Source organism: Bombina bombina, chromosome 6 (genome assembly GCF_027579735.1).
Source record: "Bombina bombina isolate aBomBom1 chromosome 6, aBomBom1.pri, whole genome shotgun sequence".
Lineage (NCBI taxonomy): Eukaryota > Metazoa > Chordata > Amphibia > Anura > Bombinatoridae > Bombina > Bombina bombina.
The window spans coordinates 1,071,323,697-1,071,340,611 of NC_069504.1; the positions used below are offsets into that span (position 1 = coordinate 1,071,323,697).

General features: G+C 40.2%; 1 protein-coding gene across 2 annotated transcripts in view; it reads right to left on the reverse strand.

Moving 5' to 3' along the window:
- Nucleotides 1-2,381: 2,381 nt before the first annotated feature.
- PRDM4 (PR/SET domain 4) overlaps nucleotides 2,382-16,915 on the reverse strand; it is a 102,528-nt gene continuing 87,994 nt past the window's right edge. For both annotated transcript variants that reach the window (XM_053718961.1, XM_053718962.1), the window contains exons 11-12: nucleotides 4,007-4,175; nucleotides 2,382-2,917 (exon numbers count right to left, since the gene is read on the reverse strand). In XM_053718961.1, coding sequence (XP_053574936.1) covers nucleotides 2,626-2,917; nucleotides 4,007-4,175 — 461 coding nt within the window. In that variant the 3' untranslated portion in view covers nucleotides 2,382-2,625. The remainder of the gene's footprint in view (nucleotides 2,918-4,006; nucleotides 4,176-16,915) is intronic.

Sequence of the window (16,915 nt, forward strand, 5' to 3'; positions counted from 1 at the left end):
ATTTTGAGGTTTGGGAAACTTTGCCCCTCCTGGTAGGAATGTATATCCCATACGTCACTAGCTCATGGACTCTTGCTAATTACATGAAAGAAAATATAGTCTTGTTTTGTGAAGAATATTGACAAGCTTTGTATGTAGTGCATAACACAACTATTGGGACTTTCTCTCCTACATTGTTATTCCCCATTTTCTTTGGTGTTTATAGCTTTCACAGGACCCACTGGAAAATCCCCCTGTATTATGAAGGCGTCTGTTGCACAGGGTTCTGGGATGCAAACTAGCAAACTCATTTCTATCTGATCAGTGACATCTTAAGACTCAAAACAGTTTTTAGCATTTCAGACTGTTCTATTGTGAGATGAAAAATCATGTGGTCTATATCCTTCCAGCAGGAGCTCTTGCTGTAGACACAAATACTGTGATGGCTAGGGGCTGCCTTTTTGTCCCCTTCTCAATACTTACAGTATATTGTGGTTACATACAGTATATTGTGGTTACATACAGTATATTGCTGCTACATTCAGTATATTGTGGTTACATACAGTATATTGCTGCTACATTCAGTATATTGTGGTTACTTACAGTATATTGCTGCTACATTCAGTATATTGTGGTTACATACAGTATATTGCTGCTACATTCAGTATATTGTGGTTACTTACAGTATATTGCTGCTACATTCAGTATATTGTGGTTACTTACAGTATATTGCTGCTACATTCGGTATATTGCGCTACATTCAGTATATTGTGGTTACTTACAGTATATTGCTGCTACATTCGGTATATTGCGCTACATTCAGTATATTGTGGTTACTTACAGTATATTGCTGCTACATTCGGTATATTGTGGTTACATACAGTATATTGCTGCTACATTCAGTATATTGTGGTTACATACAGTATATTGCTGCTACATTCAGTATATTGTGGTTACATACAGTATATTGCTGCTACATTCAGTATATTGTGGTTACTTACAGTATATTGCTGCTACATTCAGTATATTGTGGTTACATACAGTATATTGCTGCTACATTCAGTATATTGTGGTTACATACAGTATATTGCTGCTACATTCAGTATATTGTGGTTACTTACAGTATATTGCTGCTACATTCAGTATATTGTGGTTACTTACAGTATATTGTGGTTACTTACAGTATATTGTAACTTGGGGCAATTGGCTTGATCCTTTAGTATTTTCAACACTGCCTAAAGAAGCCCGCAGTAAAAGTCCTCAGCAATTATGGCAGCAGTGCGCAACACTACACTTACCTGAAAACTTTACACATGCTGCCTTTTAAAACTTAATAAAAATGACAAGACATATGTATGAAGCCACCAATCAGCAGCAAGCTCTCAGTAGTGCATTGCAGCTTATGAGACTATCTAGGAACACTAAAGTCAAAATGGAGAGGTAGAGAGTCCAAGTAAAAGAATTAAAAATAAAATTTCCAATTTACTTCTATTACCAAATTGCACAAAATCTATTTATATGCACACTTAGAGGCACCTGCTCCTACTGAGCATATGAAATGGTTAACTGTGTATACTTATATGAGTCTGTGATTGGCTGATGGCTGTCCCTTTAATGGAACATTGTACTGTAACATTTTCATTCTTTTAATGTTTTCTAAAATCCATTTTACCAGCTGAAGTGTACTAAATTGCTGACAAATAGCTCCTTTATTTTATCATATGAAATGGCTGCTTTTGCCGGTTATAACTGCCATTTTCAATAGCGCAAATAAAAGCTAAGAGAACAAGAGACAGCATCAGAAAACAACCTCCTTGTGGGAGTGAAGAGAGAGCCCAGCTCATTTCCTGCTGCAATTTTGAACATAATGTCCGAGTACATTATTCCTAAAAAAAACAGGCCAGACTTTCATTATATTTTTAACTAGCGCACAGGTGGAATAATCAGCTGATCAGTAACCATGGTTACTAACCTGTTCTCACCCATCAGCCGATTATTTCACCTGTGCTCTAGTTAAGATATAATGAAAATCTGGCCTGTTAGGGGCATTTGAGGACTGGAGTTTCAGCTGTGCTCAGCTATAGGATGTGTTGTTTTTTTACCAAAGTTTTTATATAAACACAAAAACTAATCCGAGGAGCTCAAGACAGAACCACTGTTAATTATATTGGTAACATCACATTGCTGACAAAAAAAATGACACATTCTGTCCCATTTGCCTGAATTGCTTTGGAGATAATAAAGCTGTATTTGCTGGTTATATACAAAAAAACACAACAATTTCCTTGCTAAAACCACAAGTAGTCGCTTCTGTGCGAGTTGTAAAGGGAAGGGAAGTATTACACACAAATCAGGCAAATAAATGCCCATAACTTCATATAAAGTAAGAAATACACAAAATATTCCCTTTGTTATTTCATTTCTTTATATATACTTCACTATATATACACATCTTTAACATTTAAGGCTTCCTTTTATAAAGGTTGAAGCCAGTCATAAAGAAGTTCCTGTGTGAGAAATCCTCCGCACGTATTATACTGTTTAGGAGTTCAACGAACGATAACTCAGTCTCACAGTTAATTTAAAAAGGTGCTCACCGGAGCAACATAAATAAATAAATAGTTTGTTCAAAGCAGTGCTTTTATGTCACGTGGGCACTGGGAGGGCCCCATCTGTTGTAAAAACATGGCAGTCTGAACCTAATAACTCTTCATCCTCTGAGTCCTCGTCGTCCTCATCTGGTTCAGGAGTTAGGGGGGTGTTGCTCGGACCCTTGCAGATCTTGAGGTGCCTGGTGAGGTGGTACTTTGTCAGGAAAGCTTTGGAGCATTTCTCACATACATAGTCCCTCTTCCCTTCGTGAGAGTTTAGGTGTTTCTTTAGATGATTTGTCCGACAAAAGTGCTTTTCACATTTGGGACACTTAATCTGGCGTTCTCTGCAAAAATAAACAAACATCTGAAATTGCTTTCTTCACCAATTTTTATTTATAGCATAATAAACTTTGCAACTTGCTTATCTTGTAATTCTACTCTAAAAATTGTAGTTTCCAGTCCCCCCCCCCCCCCCCCAAAAAAAAAGCTTAAACACATTCTATGTAAGGCAGACCTCTAACTCTCCTACATGTTGCACAGCGAATGGTTGATATACCTAGGAGCTTGTTTAAATCTGCCCCTTATTGGCCACAGCAAACAAAGGAAGATAAACAGATACTCCTTGACAGGCCTCTGGAATGCTATCTCCCAGGTAACCAAAACAATGCATATTATACTAAAAATGTTAGATGTTTTATTTTGCATGCGCTTGTTTTGTAATGCTGTGAATCATTTCTGATGCATAAATACAAAATTGACGTTACACATACGGAAGAGCTTAGACAGGTCAAAAGAGAGATGCTCTCCGAGAATGGGTTATTGAACCTACAACCTTACATTGTAAAGAAGCATACCAGATTTCCCACATTCTAAAAGTATATCTGCAACAAGAAGTTTTATCAGAAGCTGGCTAACTCAAAATGTCTTGGGGGGTTCTAGGGCTTCAGGGAGCTGAGACTGAGGGGTTTAAATACCATACTCATCTCATTAATTTGAGCATGCAATTTTATCACTATGGTCCCTGCAAATCTGTGTGACCCTAACAAAGGGGTTAAATGCATAGGTAAACCACTGTTCAGGATCTGCAGAGCTGTATTCCTATTGGGGTATGATCACATGAGCCTCCTGATTGCTCTATTGTCCTTAGCCAAAACAAATGTGCAAGAGCAGAGGCTGGACTTTATCTACCCTAATAGCTATGATTTAACCTATATTACATACAAGCAAACCCTTTATATTTGTTACAACAGGCTGGAACGCACTAACGGGGCTGGAAGTGAATATACTGCAAATGTCAATCCACAAAGAATTTGGAGAACAGCTTATTCCTCTGCAATGCATCAGATTTATTACGGTCAATATTGCCCCTTACTCAAACAGTCGGCCCCTACTGCTTTGTGGCAACAGTGAAGCGCAGTATTGTCCGTACACACCTGGTATGTGTTAGCACGTGCTGCTTCAGGTCCTGTCTTCTCATAAACATCTTCTCACAGAAGTCGCATTTCAGATTCTTCTCCCCGGTATGAATGACCATGTGTGAAGCTAGATGAGCTTTCTGGGTAAAGGATTTGTCACATAACCCACAGCGGTAATTTTTTTGGCCTGTAAGAGGAGCAATATGAACTGATCAGCAAAGCTTAAACATTTAATAGCACATGGGTCCAGCCCTACAGTAGCTCACTTCAACCTGTTAGAAGCTATAAAAACAGGACACAACACATTTTCAGTATTACCTTGGGCTAGAGCTGGTTACCGATACACTGTTTATTTCACCTGAGAAATACCACTGTTTATTTCACCTGTACTCTAGTTCAGGGTTTTTCAAACTTTTTTTCCCCAAGACCCAGTGCCCTGATACCACAAACCTTCACAACCTTATTTTTATACTTGGTCTGAAAATGTCTGAAGTAATAACAAGATAGCTGCAATTTTTGGCAAAGTGACCAAAATGTGTGCATACTTTATTCCTGATTGTGGTCAAACTTAAAAGAGTTGTAAAAGGTAATAACACACACACCACACACACTCTCTAACACAAACACTCTTCCTCACATACACAGACAGTCAAAATACACTCCATGCACATCACACACTCATAGTCTTACACACAGACAAAAACACAAACATTCTCACATAAATACAGTCACACACACGCACAGGTACAGTCACACACACGCACAGGTACAGTCACACACACGCACAGGTACAGTCACACACACGCACAGGTACAGTCACACACACACACACACGCACTGGTACAGTCACAACAGGTACAGTCACACACACACACAGAGATGCAGTCACACACGCACACGCACAGGTACAGTCACACACACGCACAGATACAGTCACACACAGAGATACAGTCACACACAGAGATACAGTCACGCACACAGATACAGTCACACGCACACAGATACAGTCACACGCACACAGATACAGTCACACGCACACAGATACAGTCACACGCACACAGATACAGTCACACGCACACAGATAGAGTCACACGCACACAGATAGAGTCACACGCACACAGATACAGTCACACGCACACAGATACAGTCACACGCACACAGATACAGTCACACGCACACAGATACAGTCACACGCACACAGATACAGTCACACACAGATACAGTCACACACACACAGATACAGTCACACACACACACAGATACAGTCACACACACACACAGATACAGTCACACACACACACAGATACAGTCACACACACAGATACAGTCACACACACAGATACAGTCACACACACAGATACAGTCACACACACACACAGATACAGTCACACACACACACAGATACAGTCACACACACACACAGATACAGTCACACACACACACAGATACAGTCACACACACACACTCAAATCCAACCATCGTTTCACCAAATAGTCGCTTGGCTTTTTCAAGGATGTCCTTGTGCTGTTAATTGGGTCTTCTAATACTAATTAACAGCACGAGGACATCCTTGAAAAAGCCAAGCGACTATTTGGTGAAACGATAGTTGTATTTGAGCGTGTGATGTCACATTGTGGGCGGAGACCAACCTTCTGAACTGCAAACCGTAATCATAGACATACAGTCTGTGTAATATATATACGGCTGTTCTAGCTGTGGTTGTTCTCTGTAAACCCCTGTGATTTTAACAGATGTTTTAATAAATTATTTTATCATTCATCTGAGTTCACTTCTATCTGCTCCTGCTGGAGTCTCCCATTGCTTTTATATCTAGAGGCTGATGTGAAGCTCTGCAGTGAGTATACAGCTTACATGTGAATTAACCCTGTAGTCTCACAGAACTTCACCATTGGCAGCATTGATCGGTTTTATTTCAGGTTAACCCTTGGAGTTTGACTGCAGCATTCATTTCCACTGAGAAGTAATCCCTGGGATCACTTATGCATATTTGGAGTTGGGATTTAGTCACCAATTGACTTTTTTGGACATATTGTTTTTTGTTTGATTTATTATTGTTTGTGCTTTAAAAAGTTAATAATTTTCTTTTTGTGTATTTAAAAAAAATTACAGAAAATTCATTTTGAAAAAAGTGAAATTGCAGAAAGTGAAAACAAGTTCTGCCTCTGGGCTGGGTGAGTGTGAAAATGTTTTTAATTCATTAAAGGGACCGTCAAGTCAAAAATAAACTTTCATGATTCAGATAGGGCACGCAATTTTAAATAAACATTACAATTTACTTTTATCATCAAATTTGCTTTGTTCTCTTGGGATTCTTTGTTGAAAGCTAAACCTAGTTAGGCTCATATGCTAATTTCTAAGCCCTTGAAGGTCGCCTCTTATCTCAGTGCATTTTGACAGTTTTTCACAGCTAGAGAGCGCTAGTTCAAAGATAACATTGTGCTCACTCCTGTTGACTTATTTATGAGTCAGCACTGATTGGCTAAAATGCAAGTTTGTCAAAAGAAATTAAATAAGGGGGCCGTCTGCAGAGGCTTAGCTACAAGGTAATTACAGAGGTAAAACGTGTATAACTATAACTGTGTTGGTTATGCAAAACTGGGGAATTGGTAATAAGGGATTATCTATCTTTTTAAATAGTAAAAATATGGAGTAGACTGTCCCTTTAACGCCTTGTTTGGAGAAATTGTTTTCCCAATAGTCAAACTCCACCAAGCACTAACAACAATCTGGACTTGAAAACAGACTTGGATTGATGCTTTTTTTTTTTTTTAATCTTTCTTTTTTTTAAATAAAAACAATAAAAAACGTTGCATTGCTTTGCAGTTCTCTGCTGCAGCCAATCAGCGACAGCTATGTGCCAGGTTTGACTGGTGACGTCTGCAGTGTATCTCATTACTAGAAAACCCACACTATCCAGGCTTAAATTACAGTAAAATATTTTTTTCAACCCATACTTTAACATCTTATATCCAAGTCTCAAAGTGTTTCATGTTCCTTTAATGGACAGCATAAGTATAATTTTAAGGATACTCTTTATTGTTAAAACATAGAGCTCTTGGGGTTTGGGACTCTTTGCCTCCACCTAGTGGTAGAGAAGGGTAATTCCCATGAGTGAATGGTTGTGGACTCTCACCACCTGTATGAACGTAAAAGAAAAAACAATTTATGCTTACCTGATAAATTTATTTCTCTTGTGGTGTATCCAGTCCACGGATCATCCATTACTTGTGGGATAGTCTCATTCCCAACAGGAAGTTGCAAGAGGACACCCACAGCAGAGCTGTCTATATAGCTCCTCCCCTAACTGCCATATCCAGTCATTCGACCGAAAACAAACAGAGAAAGGAGAAACCATAGGGTGCAGTGGTGACTGTAGTTTAAAATTAAAAAATACCTGCCTTAAAATGACAGGGCGGGCCGTGGACTGGATACACCACAAGAGAAATAAATTTATCAGGTAAGCATAAATTATGTTTTCTCTTGTAAGGTGTATCCAGTCCACGGATCATCCATTACTTGTGGGATACCTATACCAAAGCTAAAGTACACGGATGAAGGGAGGGACAAGGCAGGTACTTAAACGGAAGGTACCACTGCCTGTAAAACCTTTCTCCCAAAAATAGCCACCGAAGAAGCAAAAGTAACAAATTTGTAGAATTTTGAAAAAGTATGAAGCGAAGACCAAGTCGCCGCCTTGCAAATCTGTTCAACAGAAGCCTCATTTTTAAAGGCCCATGTGGAAGCCACAGCTCTAGTAGAATGAGCTGTAATCCTTTCTGGAGGCTGCTGGCCAGCAGTCTCATAGGCTAAGCGGATTATGCTTTTTATCCAAAAAGAAAGAGAGGTTGCTTGTAAGTAAAACTTTAAAGCACGAACCACGTCCAGATTGTGTAATAGACGTTCCTTCTTTGAAGAAGGATTAGGACACAAAGACGGAACAACAATCTCTTGATTGATATTCTTATTAGATACCACCTTAGGTAAAAACCCAGGTTTGGTATGCAGAACTACCTTATCTGCATGGAAGATCAGATAAGGAGAATCACATTGTAAGGCAGATAACTCGGAAACTCTACGAGCCGAGGAAATAGCTACCAAAAAAAGAACTTTCCAAGATAAAAGTTTGATATCTATAGAATGAAGAGGTTCAAACGGAACCCCCTGAAGAACTTTAAGAACCAAATTTAAACTCCATGGTGGAGCAACAGGTTTAAACACAGGCTTGATTCTAACTAAAGCCTGTGGGACATCTGCCAGACGCTTGTGCAAAAGAATAGATAGGGCAGAAATCTGTCCCTATAAGGAACTAGCTGACAATCCTTTCTCCAATCCTTCTTGGAGAAAAGATAATATCCTGGGAATCCTGACCTTACTCCATGAGTAGCCCTTGGATTCACACCAATTAAGATATATACGCCATGTCTTATGATAGATTTTCCTGGTGACAGACTTTCGTGCCTGAATTAAGGTATCAATGACCGACTCGGAGAAACCACGCTTTGATAAAATCAAGCGTTCAATCTCCAGGCAGTCAGCCTCAGAGAAATTAGATTTGGATGGTTGAAAGGACCTTGAAGTAGAAGTCCTGTCTCAGCGGCAGAGTCCATGGTGGAAAAAATGACATGTCCACCAGATCTGCATACCAAGTCCTGCGTGGCCACGCAGGCGCTATCAAGATCACCGATGCTCTCTCCTGCTTGATTTTGGCAATCAGACGAGGGAGCAGAGGAAACAGTGGAAACACATAAGCCAGGTTGAAGGACCAAGGCGCTGCTAGAGCATCTATCAGCGTTGCCTTGGGGTCCCTGGACCTGGATCCGTAACAAGGAAGCTTGGCGTTCTGGCGAGACGCCATGAGATCCAGTTCTGGTTTGCCCCAACGATGAATCAATTGTGCAAACACCTCCGGATGGAGTTCCCACTCCCCCGGATGAAAAGTCTGACGACTTGGAAAATCCGCCTCCCAGTTCTCTACACCTGGGATATGGATAGCTGATAGGTGGCAAGAGTGAATCTCTGCCCAGCGAATTATCTTTGATACTTCTAACATCGCTAGGGAACTCCTTGTTCCCCCTTGATGGTTGATGTAAGCCACAGTCGTGATGTTGTCAGACTGAAATCTGATGAACCTCATTGTCGCTAGATGAGGCCAAGCCTGAAGAGCATTGAATATCGCTCTTAGTTCCAGAATGTTTATTGGAAGGAGTGACTCCTCCTGAGTCCACGATCCCTGAGCCTTCAGGGAGTTCCAGACTGCACCCCAAGCAAAAAGGCTGGCATCTGTCGTTACAATTGTCCAATCTGGCCTGCGAAAGGTCATAACTTTGGACAGATGGACCCGAGATAGCCACCAGAGAAGAGAATCCCTCCCTGGTCTCTTGATCTTGATTTAGTAGAGGGGACAAATCTGTGTAATCCCCATTCCACTGACTGAGCATGCAGAGTTGCAGCGGTCTGAGATGTAGGCGTGCAAACGGCACTATGTCCATTGCTGCTACCATTAAGCCGATTACTTCCATGCACTGAGCCACCGAAGGGCGAGGAATGGAATAAAGAACACAACAGGAAAATTTTCATTTCTTCAGAATCTATCAGAATCTATCAGAGTCCCTAGGAAGGAAACTCTTGTAAGGGGGGATAGAGAACTCTTTTCCTCGTTCACCTTCCACCCATGCGACCTCAGAAATGCCAACACTATGTCCGTATGAGACTTGGCAATTTGGAAGTTTGACGCCTGAATTAGGAGGTCGTCTAAATAAGGGGCCACTGCTATGCCCCGCGGCCTTAGGACCGCCAGAAGCGACCCCAGAACCTTCGTAAAAATTCTTGGGGCTGTAGCTAACCCAAAGGGAAGAGCTACAAATTGGTAATGCCTGTCTAGGAAGGCAAACCTGAGAAACCGATGATGATCTTTGTGTATCGGAATGTGAAGATAAGCATCCTTTAAATCCACTGTAGTCATGTATTGACCCTCCTGGATCATAGGTAGGATGGTACGAATAGTCTCCATCTTGAATGATGGAACTCTGAGGAATTTGTTTAAGATCTTTAGATCCAAAATTGGTCTGAAGGTTCCCTCTTTTTTGGGAACTACAAACAGATTTGAGTAAAATCCCTGTCCCTGTTCCTCCTTTGGAACTGGATGGATCACTCCCATAACTAGGAGGTCTTGTACACAGTGTAAGAATGCCTCTCTCTTTATCTGGTTTGCAGATAATTGTGAAAGGTGAAATCTCCCTTTTGGGGGGGAAGCCTTGAAGTCCAGAAGATATCCCTGGGATATAATTTCCAACGCCCAGGGATCCTGAACATCTCTTGCCCACGCCTGGGCGAAGAGCGAAAGTCTGCCCCCTACTAGATCCGTTATCGGATAGGGGGCCATTCCTTCATGCTGTCTTAGAGGCAGCAGCAGGCTTTTTGGCCTGCTTACCCTTGTTCCAGGTCTGGTTAGGTCTCCAGACCGTCTTGGACTGAGCAAAAGTTCCCTCTTGTTTTGCATTAGAGGAAGTTGATGCCGCACTTGCCTTGAAGTTTTGAAAGGCACGAAAATTAGACTGTTTGGCCCTTGATTTGGACCTATCCTGAGGAAGGGCATGACCTTTTCCTCCAGTGATATCAGCAATAATCTCCTTCAAACCAGGCCCGAATAGGGTCTGCCCCTTGAAGGGAATGTTAAGCAGCTTAGACTTTGAAGTAACGTCAGCTGACCATGATTTAAGCCATAGCGCTCTGTGCGCCTGGATAGCAAAACCAGAATTCTTAGCCGTTAGTTTAGTCAAATGAACAATGGCATCATAAACAAAAGAATTGGCTAGCTTAAGTGCTCTAAGCTTGTCAAGTATGTCATCCAATGGAGTTGCTACCTGTAAAGCCTCTTCCAGAGACTCAAACCAGAACGCCGCAGCAGCAGTGACAGGAGCAATGCATGCAAGGGGCTGTAGGATAAAACCTTGTTGAATAAACATTTTCTTAAGGTAACCCTCTAACTTTTTATCCATTGGATCTAAGAAAGCACAACTGTCCTCGACAGGGATAGTAGTACGCTTTGCTAGAGTAGAAACTGCTCCCTCCACCTTAGGAACTGTCTGCCATAAGTCCCGTGTGGTGGCGTCTATTGGAAACATTTTTCTAAAAATAGGAGGGGGAGAGAACGGCACACCTGGTCTATCCCATTCCTTAGTAATAATTTCTGTAAACCTTTTAGGTATTGGAAAAACATCAGTGCACACCGCCAATGCATAGTATTTATCCAGTCTACACAATTTCTCTGGCACTGCAATTGTATCACAGTCATTCAGAGCAGCTAAAACCTCCCTGAGTAACACGCTGAGGTGTTCAAGCTTAAATTTAAATGTAGAAATATCAGAATCAGGTTGCATCATCTTCCCTGAGTCAGAAACATCACCCACAGAAAGAAGCTCTCCTTCTTCAGCTTCTGCATATTGTGAGGCAGTATCAGACATAGCTCTTAAAGCGTCAGTATGCTCTGTATTTCGTCTAACTCCAGAGCTATCTCGCTTTCCTCTAAATTCAGGTAGTCTGGCTAATACCGCTGACAGTGTATTATCCATGACTGCCGCCATGTCTTGTAAAGTAAACGCTATGGGCGCCCTAGATGTACTTGGCGCCATTTGAGCGTGAGTCCCTTGAGCGGGAGTCAAAGGATCTGACACGTGGGGAGAGTTAGTCGGCATAACTTCCCCCTCGTCAGATTCCTCTGGTGATAAATTTTTTAAAGACAGAATATGATCTTTATTGCTTAAAGTGAAATCAGTACATTTGGTACACATTCTAAGAGGGGGCTCCACAATGGCTTTTAAACATAATGAACAAGGAGTTTCCTCTATGTCAGACATGTTTATACAGACTAGCAATGAGACTATCAAGCTTGGAAAACACTTTAAATCAAGTTAACAAGCAAATATAATAAACGGTACTGTGCCTTTAAGAGAAACAAATTTTGTCAGAATTTGAAAAACAGTGAAAAAAGGCAGTAAATCAAACAAAATTTTTACAGTGTGTATAATAAGTTAACAGAGCATTGCACCCACTTGCAAATGGATGATTAACCCCTTAGTTCAAAAACCGGATTAAAAAAACGATAGTCATTTTTTAACAGTCACACCAAACTGCCACAGCCTTGCTGTGGGCCTACCTTCCGATTTTGGAAAGCCTAAGAGCCCTTTAGAGATGTCCTATAGCATTCAGGGGACCCTTGGAGGAAGCTGGATGTCAAATTAGGCCCTTCCCACTCATAGTAACACAGTGGAAAGCCTCAGGAAACTGTTTCTAGGCAAATTTAAGCCAGCCATGTGGAAAAAAACTAGGCCCCAATAAAGTTTTATCACCAAAGTATATATAAAAACGTTTAAACATGCCAGCAAACGTTTTATATTGTAAATATAAAAGAGTATTACCTCAGAAAGTAAGCATGATACCAGTCGCTATTAAATCACTGTATTCAGGCTTACCTTACATAAATTTGGCATCAGCAGCATTTTCTAGCATTCACATCTTCTAGAAAAATCTTAACTGCACATACCTCATAGCAGGATAACCTGCACGCCATTCCCCCGCTGAAGTTATCTCTCTCTTCAGTCATGTGTGAGAACAGCAATGGATCTTAGTTACAACCTGCTAAGATCATAGAAATCACAGGCAGATTCTTCTATTTTTCTGCCTGGAACAAAATAGTACAACTCCGGTACCATTTAAAAATAATAAACTTTTGATTGAAGCAAAATAACAGCTACATTTCACCACTTCTCTCTTACTACCTCCATGTTTGTTGAGAGTTGCAAGAGAATGACTGGGTATGGAAGTTAGGGGAAGAGCTATATAGACAGCTCTGCTGTGGGTGTCCTCTTGCAACTTCCTGTTGGGAATGAGAATATCCCACAAGTAATGGATGATCCGTGGACTGGATACACCTTACAAGAGAAAAAACTATTTAAGAGCAGAATAGCCTTGATTATCTGCATCCCTGGTTCAGGGTAGAGTAAATATATACAGGTGGATCTCTGTTTACGACGGTTCAACTTGCGCCGTTTTAGAATAATGCCCTTTTTTTTAGTCATGTGACTGCTATTGAAAAGCATTGAGAAGCAGTGCATTCATTAAAATAGCCAGTAGGTGGAACTGTCCGCTTGTGTTGCAGCAAAGATATGCAAAGCCAAGCAAGCCAGACATGATCAATGGATCAGCTTTCAAAAGGAACAAGATCTAGCAGCCACTTCCCTTAGCTGCAGACTCAATGCAGAAAACGTTTTGCAGAAAAAGGCATATAAAAAAAACGTTTTTGTTCATTAAACTTAGTTTGATGATGATACAGTCTGTTGTGTAATTAGTTTATTAGTTGCGGTTTAGCAAATGTTTTTGTTCATTAAACTTAGATTGATGATGATACAGTCTGTGTTTGTATGATAATTTTATTAGGTGCTGTTAAGCAAATGTTTTTGTTCATTAAACTTAGTTTGATGATGACACAATCTATTTTATTAGGTTTATAATGCTGTTTAGCATTTAAAGTCTTCATTTCAAAGCTTTAAAAATAATGTATTAGGTGTTACTTATGACAATTTTTGAGAGGGGCCTGGAACCTAACTCCCTCACTTCCCATTAACTTACATTATAAACTGGGTTTCAATTTACAACAGTTTCGATTTACAACTATTTCTTCTGGAACCTAACCCCGGCGTAAACTGAGGGCTACGTGTGTGTGTCTGTGTGTGTATATATATATATGTGTATATATATATATATATATATATGTGTATATATATATATATATATATATATATATATATATATATATATATATATATATATATAAACATATAAAAAGATAAATCACTTCAGAACTTTTTCCACCTTTAATGTGACCTATAAACTGTGCAACTCAATTGAAAAACAAACTGAAATCTTTTAGGTGGAGGGAAGAAAACAAAAAAAACTAAAATAATGTGGTTGCATAAGTGTGGACACCCTCTTATAACTGGGGATGTAGCTGTGTTCAGAATTAAGCAATCACATTCAAAATCATGTTAAATAAGAGTCAGCATACATCTGCTATCATTTAAAGTACCTATGATTAACCCCAAATAAAGTTCAGCTGCTCTAGTTGGTCTTTCCTGAAATTTTCTTAGTCGCATCCCATAGCAAAAGCCATGGTCCACAGAGAGCTTCCAAAGCATCAGAGGGATCTCATTGTTAAAATGTATCAGTCAGGAGAAGGGTACAAAAGAATTTCCAAGGCATTAGATATACCATGGAACAGAGTGAAGACAGTCATCATCAAGTGGAGAAAATATGGCACAACAGTGACATTACCAAGAACTGGACGTTCCTCCAAAATTAATGAAAAGATGAGAAGAAAACTGGTCTGGGAGGCTACCAAGAGGCCTACAGCAACATTAAAGGAGCTGTAGGAATATCTGGCAAGTACTGGCTGTGTGGTACATGTGACAACAATCTCACGTATTCTTCATATGTCTGGGCTATGGGGTAGAGTGGCAAGACGAAAGACTTTTCTTACGAAGAAAAACATCCAAGCCAGGCTACATTTTGCAAAAACACATCTGAAGTCTCCCAAAAGCATGTGGGAAAAGGTATTATAGTCTGATGAAACCAAGGTTGAACTTTTTGGCCTTAATTCCAAAAGATATGTTTGGCGCAAAAACAACACTGCACATCACCAAAAGAACACCATACCCACAGTGAAGCATGGTGGTGGCAGCATCAGTTACCTGATCCTGAAACTCCGGAACAGCCCAGGAGAAAGCCGGATGATATGCTTTCTGGTGGATCACCGCAATACAATGGTACACTACAGAGTGAGTCTCCATTTATCACAAAGGAGGCAGGAGACTTATGTTTGGAGGCTGACCCTAGCGAGGGGCGAATTTGTGTCCAGCAGTCTAAGGGTCGGAAGCAAGCTTCGCTGAGCCCCAGGCTGGTGCCAGAAAGGAAAGTATATTCTGAAAGTGCTAATTTCTACTTTTATTACCTCAATACTCGGTCCAAAGATCTAGGAATGAAGACAGCAACGGTGCAAATCTCCTTCCAAAGAAAACTGCTTTAATTGATCCTTGCAACCTGGCACAAGGCTTCTCCGGCACCTATTGAAATGATCTACCCCAAGCTTACTGTAACGTTCTGGAGGATAGGCATAGGATAAAATAGGGACGATTGTGTTGCTCAAAACCCTCTGCAAGTCCCTGGATTTGGACCTTTAATTTTCAGTAGTTAATCAAGAGTGAGACTATCCACTACAGAAAAATACTGGGTTACACTTTTTATATTTGCACTAGATGTACATAATTGATGTTAATTGCATTTCCAAGTCACATTTGGGTTTTGTTGTTTGCATATCTGGTCTTTATATTATAGCTAAGCTAACGGTCGCATCAAGTAATGGAGATATTAGAGAGATATTGTAAGACGAATGCTGTTTAATGTATTTTCAAGTCATATGTTATCTGAGCCATTTATATCCACACATCGAACAGTAGAGTAAGGATTCAAAACAAAGTATCTTGATAGTAGTTGTAATTACCATTTGTTACCACTGGAGGGGAGTCAAAGCTTAGTTTCAGCTGGATTTACACAGTAAACTCATACGATCTTGCTACCCTTATTTCCTTTTGGACACCTTGCCCTGTAATTTTAGATTTGCTACCCATAAACACATTTTGCAGGCATATATTTGGGTTATAGCTGGACACCTCAGAAACACTCCCCAGGTATCTGTAACCAGCTATAGCTGTGTTACTTCTATAATCTTATTTACATATTAACCTGGTTAAACGGTTTACATAGATATCAAGCTGATTGCGAGCCTGTATTCTCCCTTATTAGCAATTTTGTTGGAAATGTAGAGATGTTAGTTGTTTGCTTTTGCCTTTGTTAAGTGTGCGATATCCATTTTGTAAGCCGATGTATGCAAAATAATCTTGTTGCGTGTAGGTACGACATTATACTGATATAGCATTCAAATGCTCAAATTCTTCTTAGCCCCCAGACAGAGGTCACACTTGGAGTCTCTTCATATGCACTATTTACCATGGTGTCTGCTCATTTTCTCTTGCCCTCATCTTTTTACAGTTTAAACAGCCTCCTGTTGCTGGGTATAGGGCCCGTGCCCAGTCGGCAGGGTTAGATTAAGAGAGAAGCAAATATTTTTCTTGTGTGTAGCTAAAACACTACTGGTCGTCCTGTTATCTGCTTAACAGTATAAGTGCACTATTAGTATATTTATTTACAATTTAATTAAGCTTCACTGTTGCTCTGGCATTTAGACAGATAGTTGCATCCTAGAGCTCTAGATTTAGATACTATGCAGTGTTGAGATCCTGGCGCTAGTATAAACGAATTTCACGCACTGTAAATCTGTCTGGCCACTTGATCAGCGCACAAAACTGATAAATGTTTCCCATGCTTTGGCTATGTTGAACATTGTAAGCCGGTTTAGGTACCTTACATGGCACTCGCCTTATCCCTACACGCTCAACTTGCTATTCTAGGATAGGCTCCCTTAAATAGCCCCTTATATATGACTAGATCACTAGCTTTGACACCCTCTTGGGGAGATTACTTACTTACACTACATTCCCCTGAGATATCTTAGGCTTTATTTTAAGTGGAGTCCTCTAGGACTTAAAGGGACATTAAACCAAACATTTTTCTTTCATAATTCAGACAGATAATACAATTTTAAACAACATTCCAATTTACTTCTATTATCTAATTTGCTTAATTCTTTAGATATCCTTTGTTAAAGAAATAGCAATGCACACGGGCGAGCCAATCACAGGAGGCATCTATGTGCAGCCACCAATCAGAAGCTACTGTGCCTATCTAGATATGCTTTTCAGGAAAGAATATCAAGAGAATGAAGCAAATTAGATA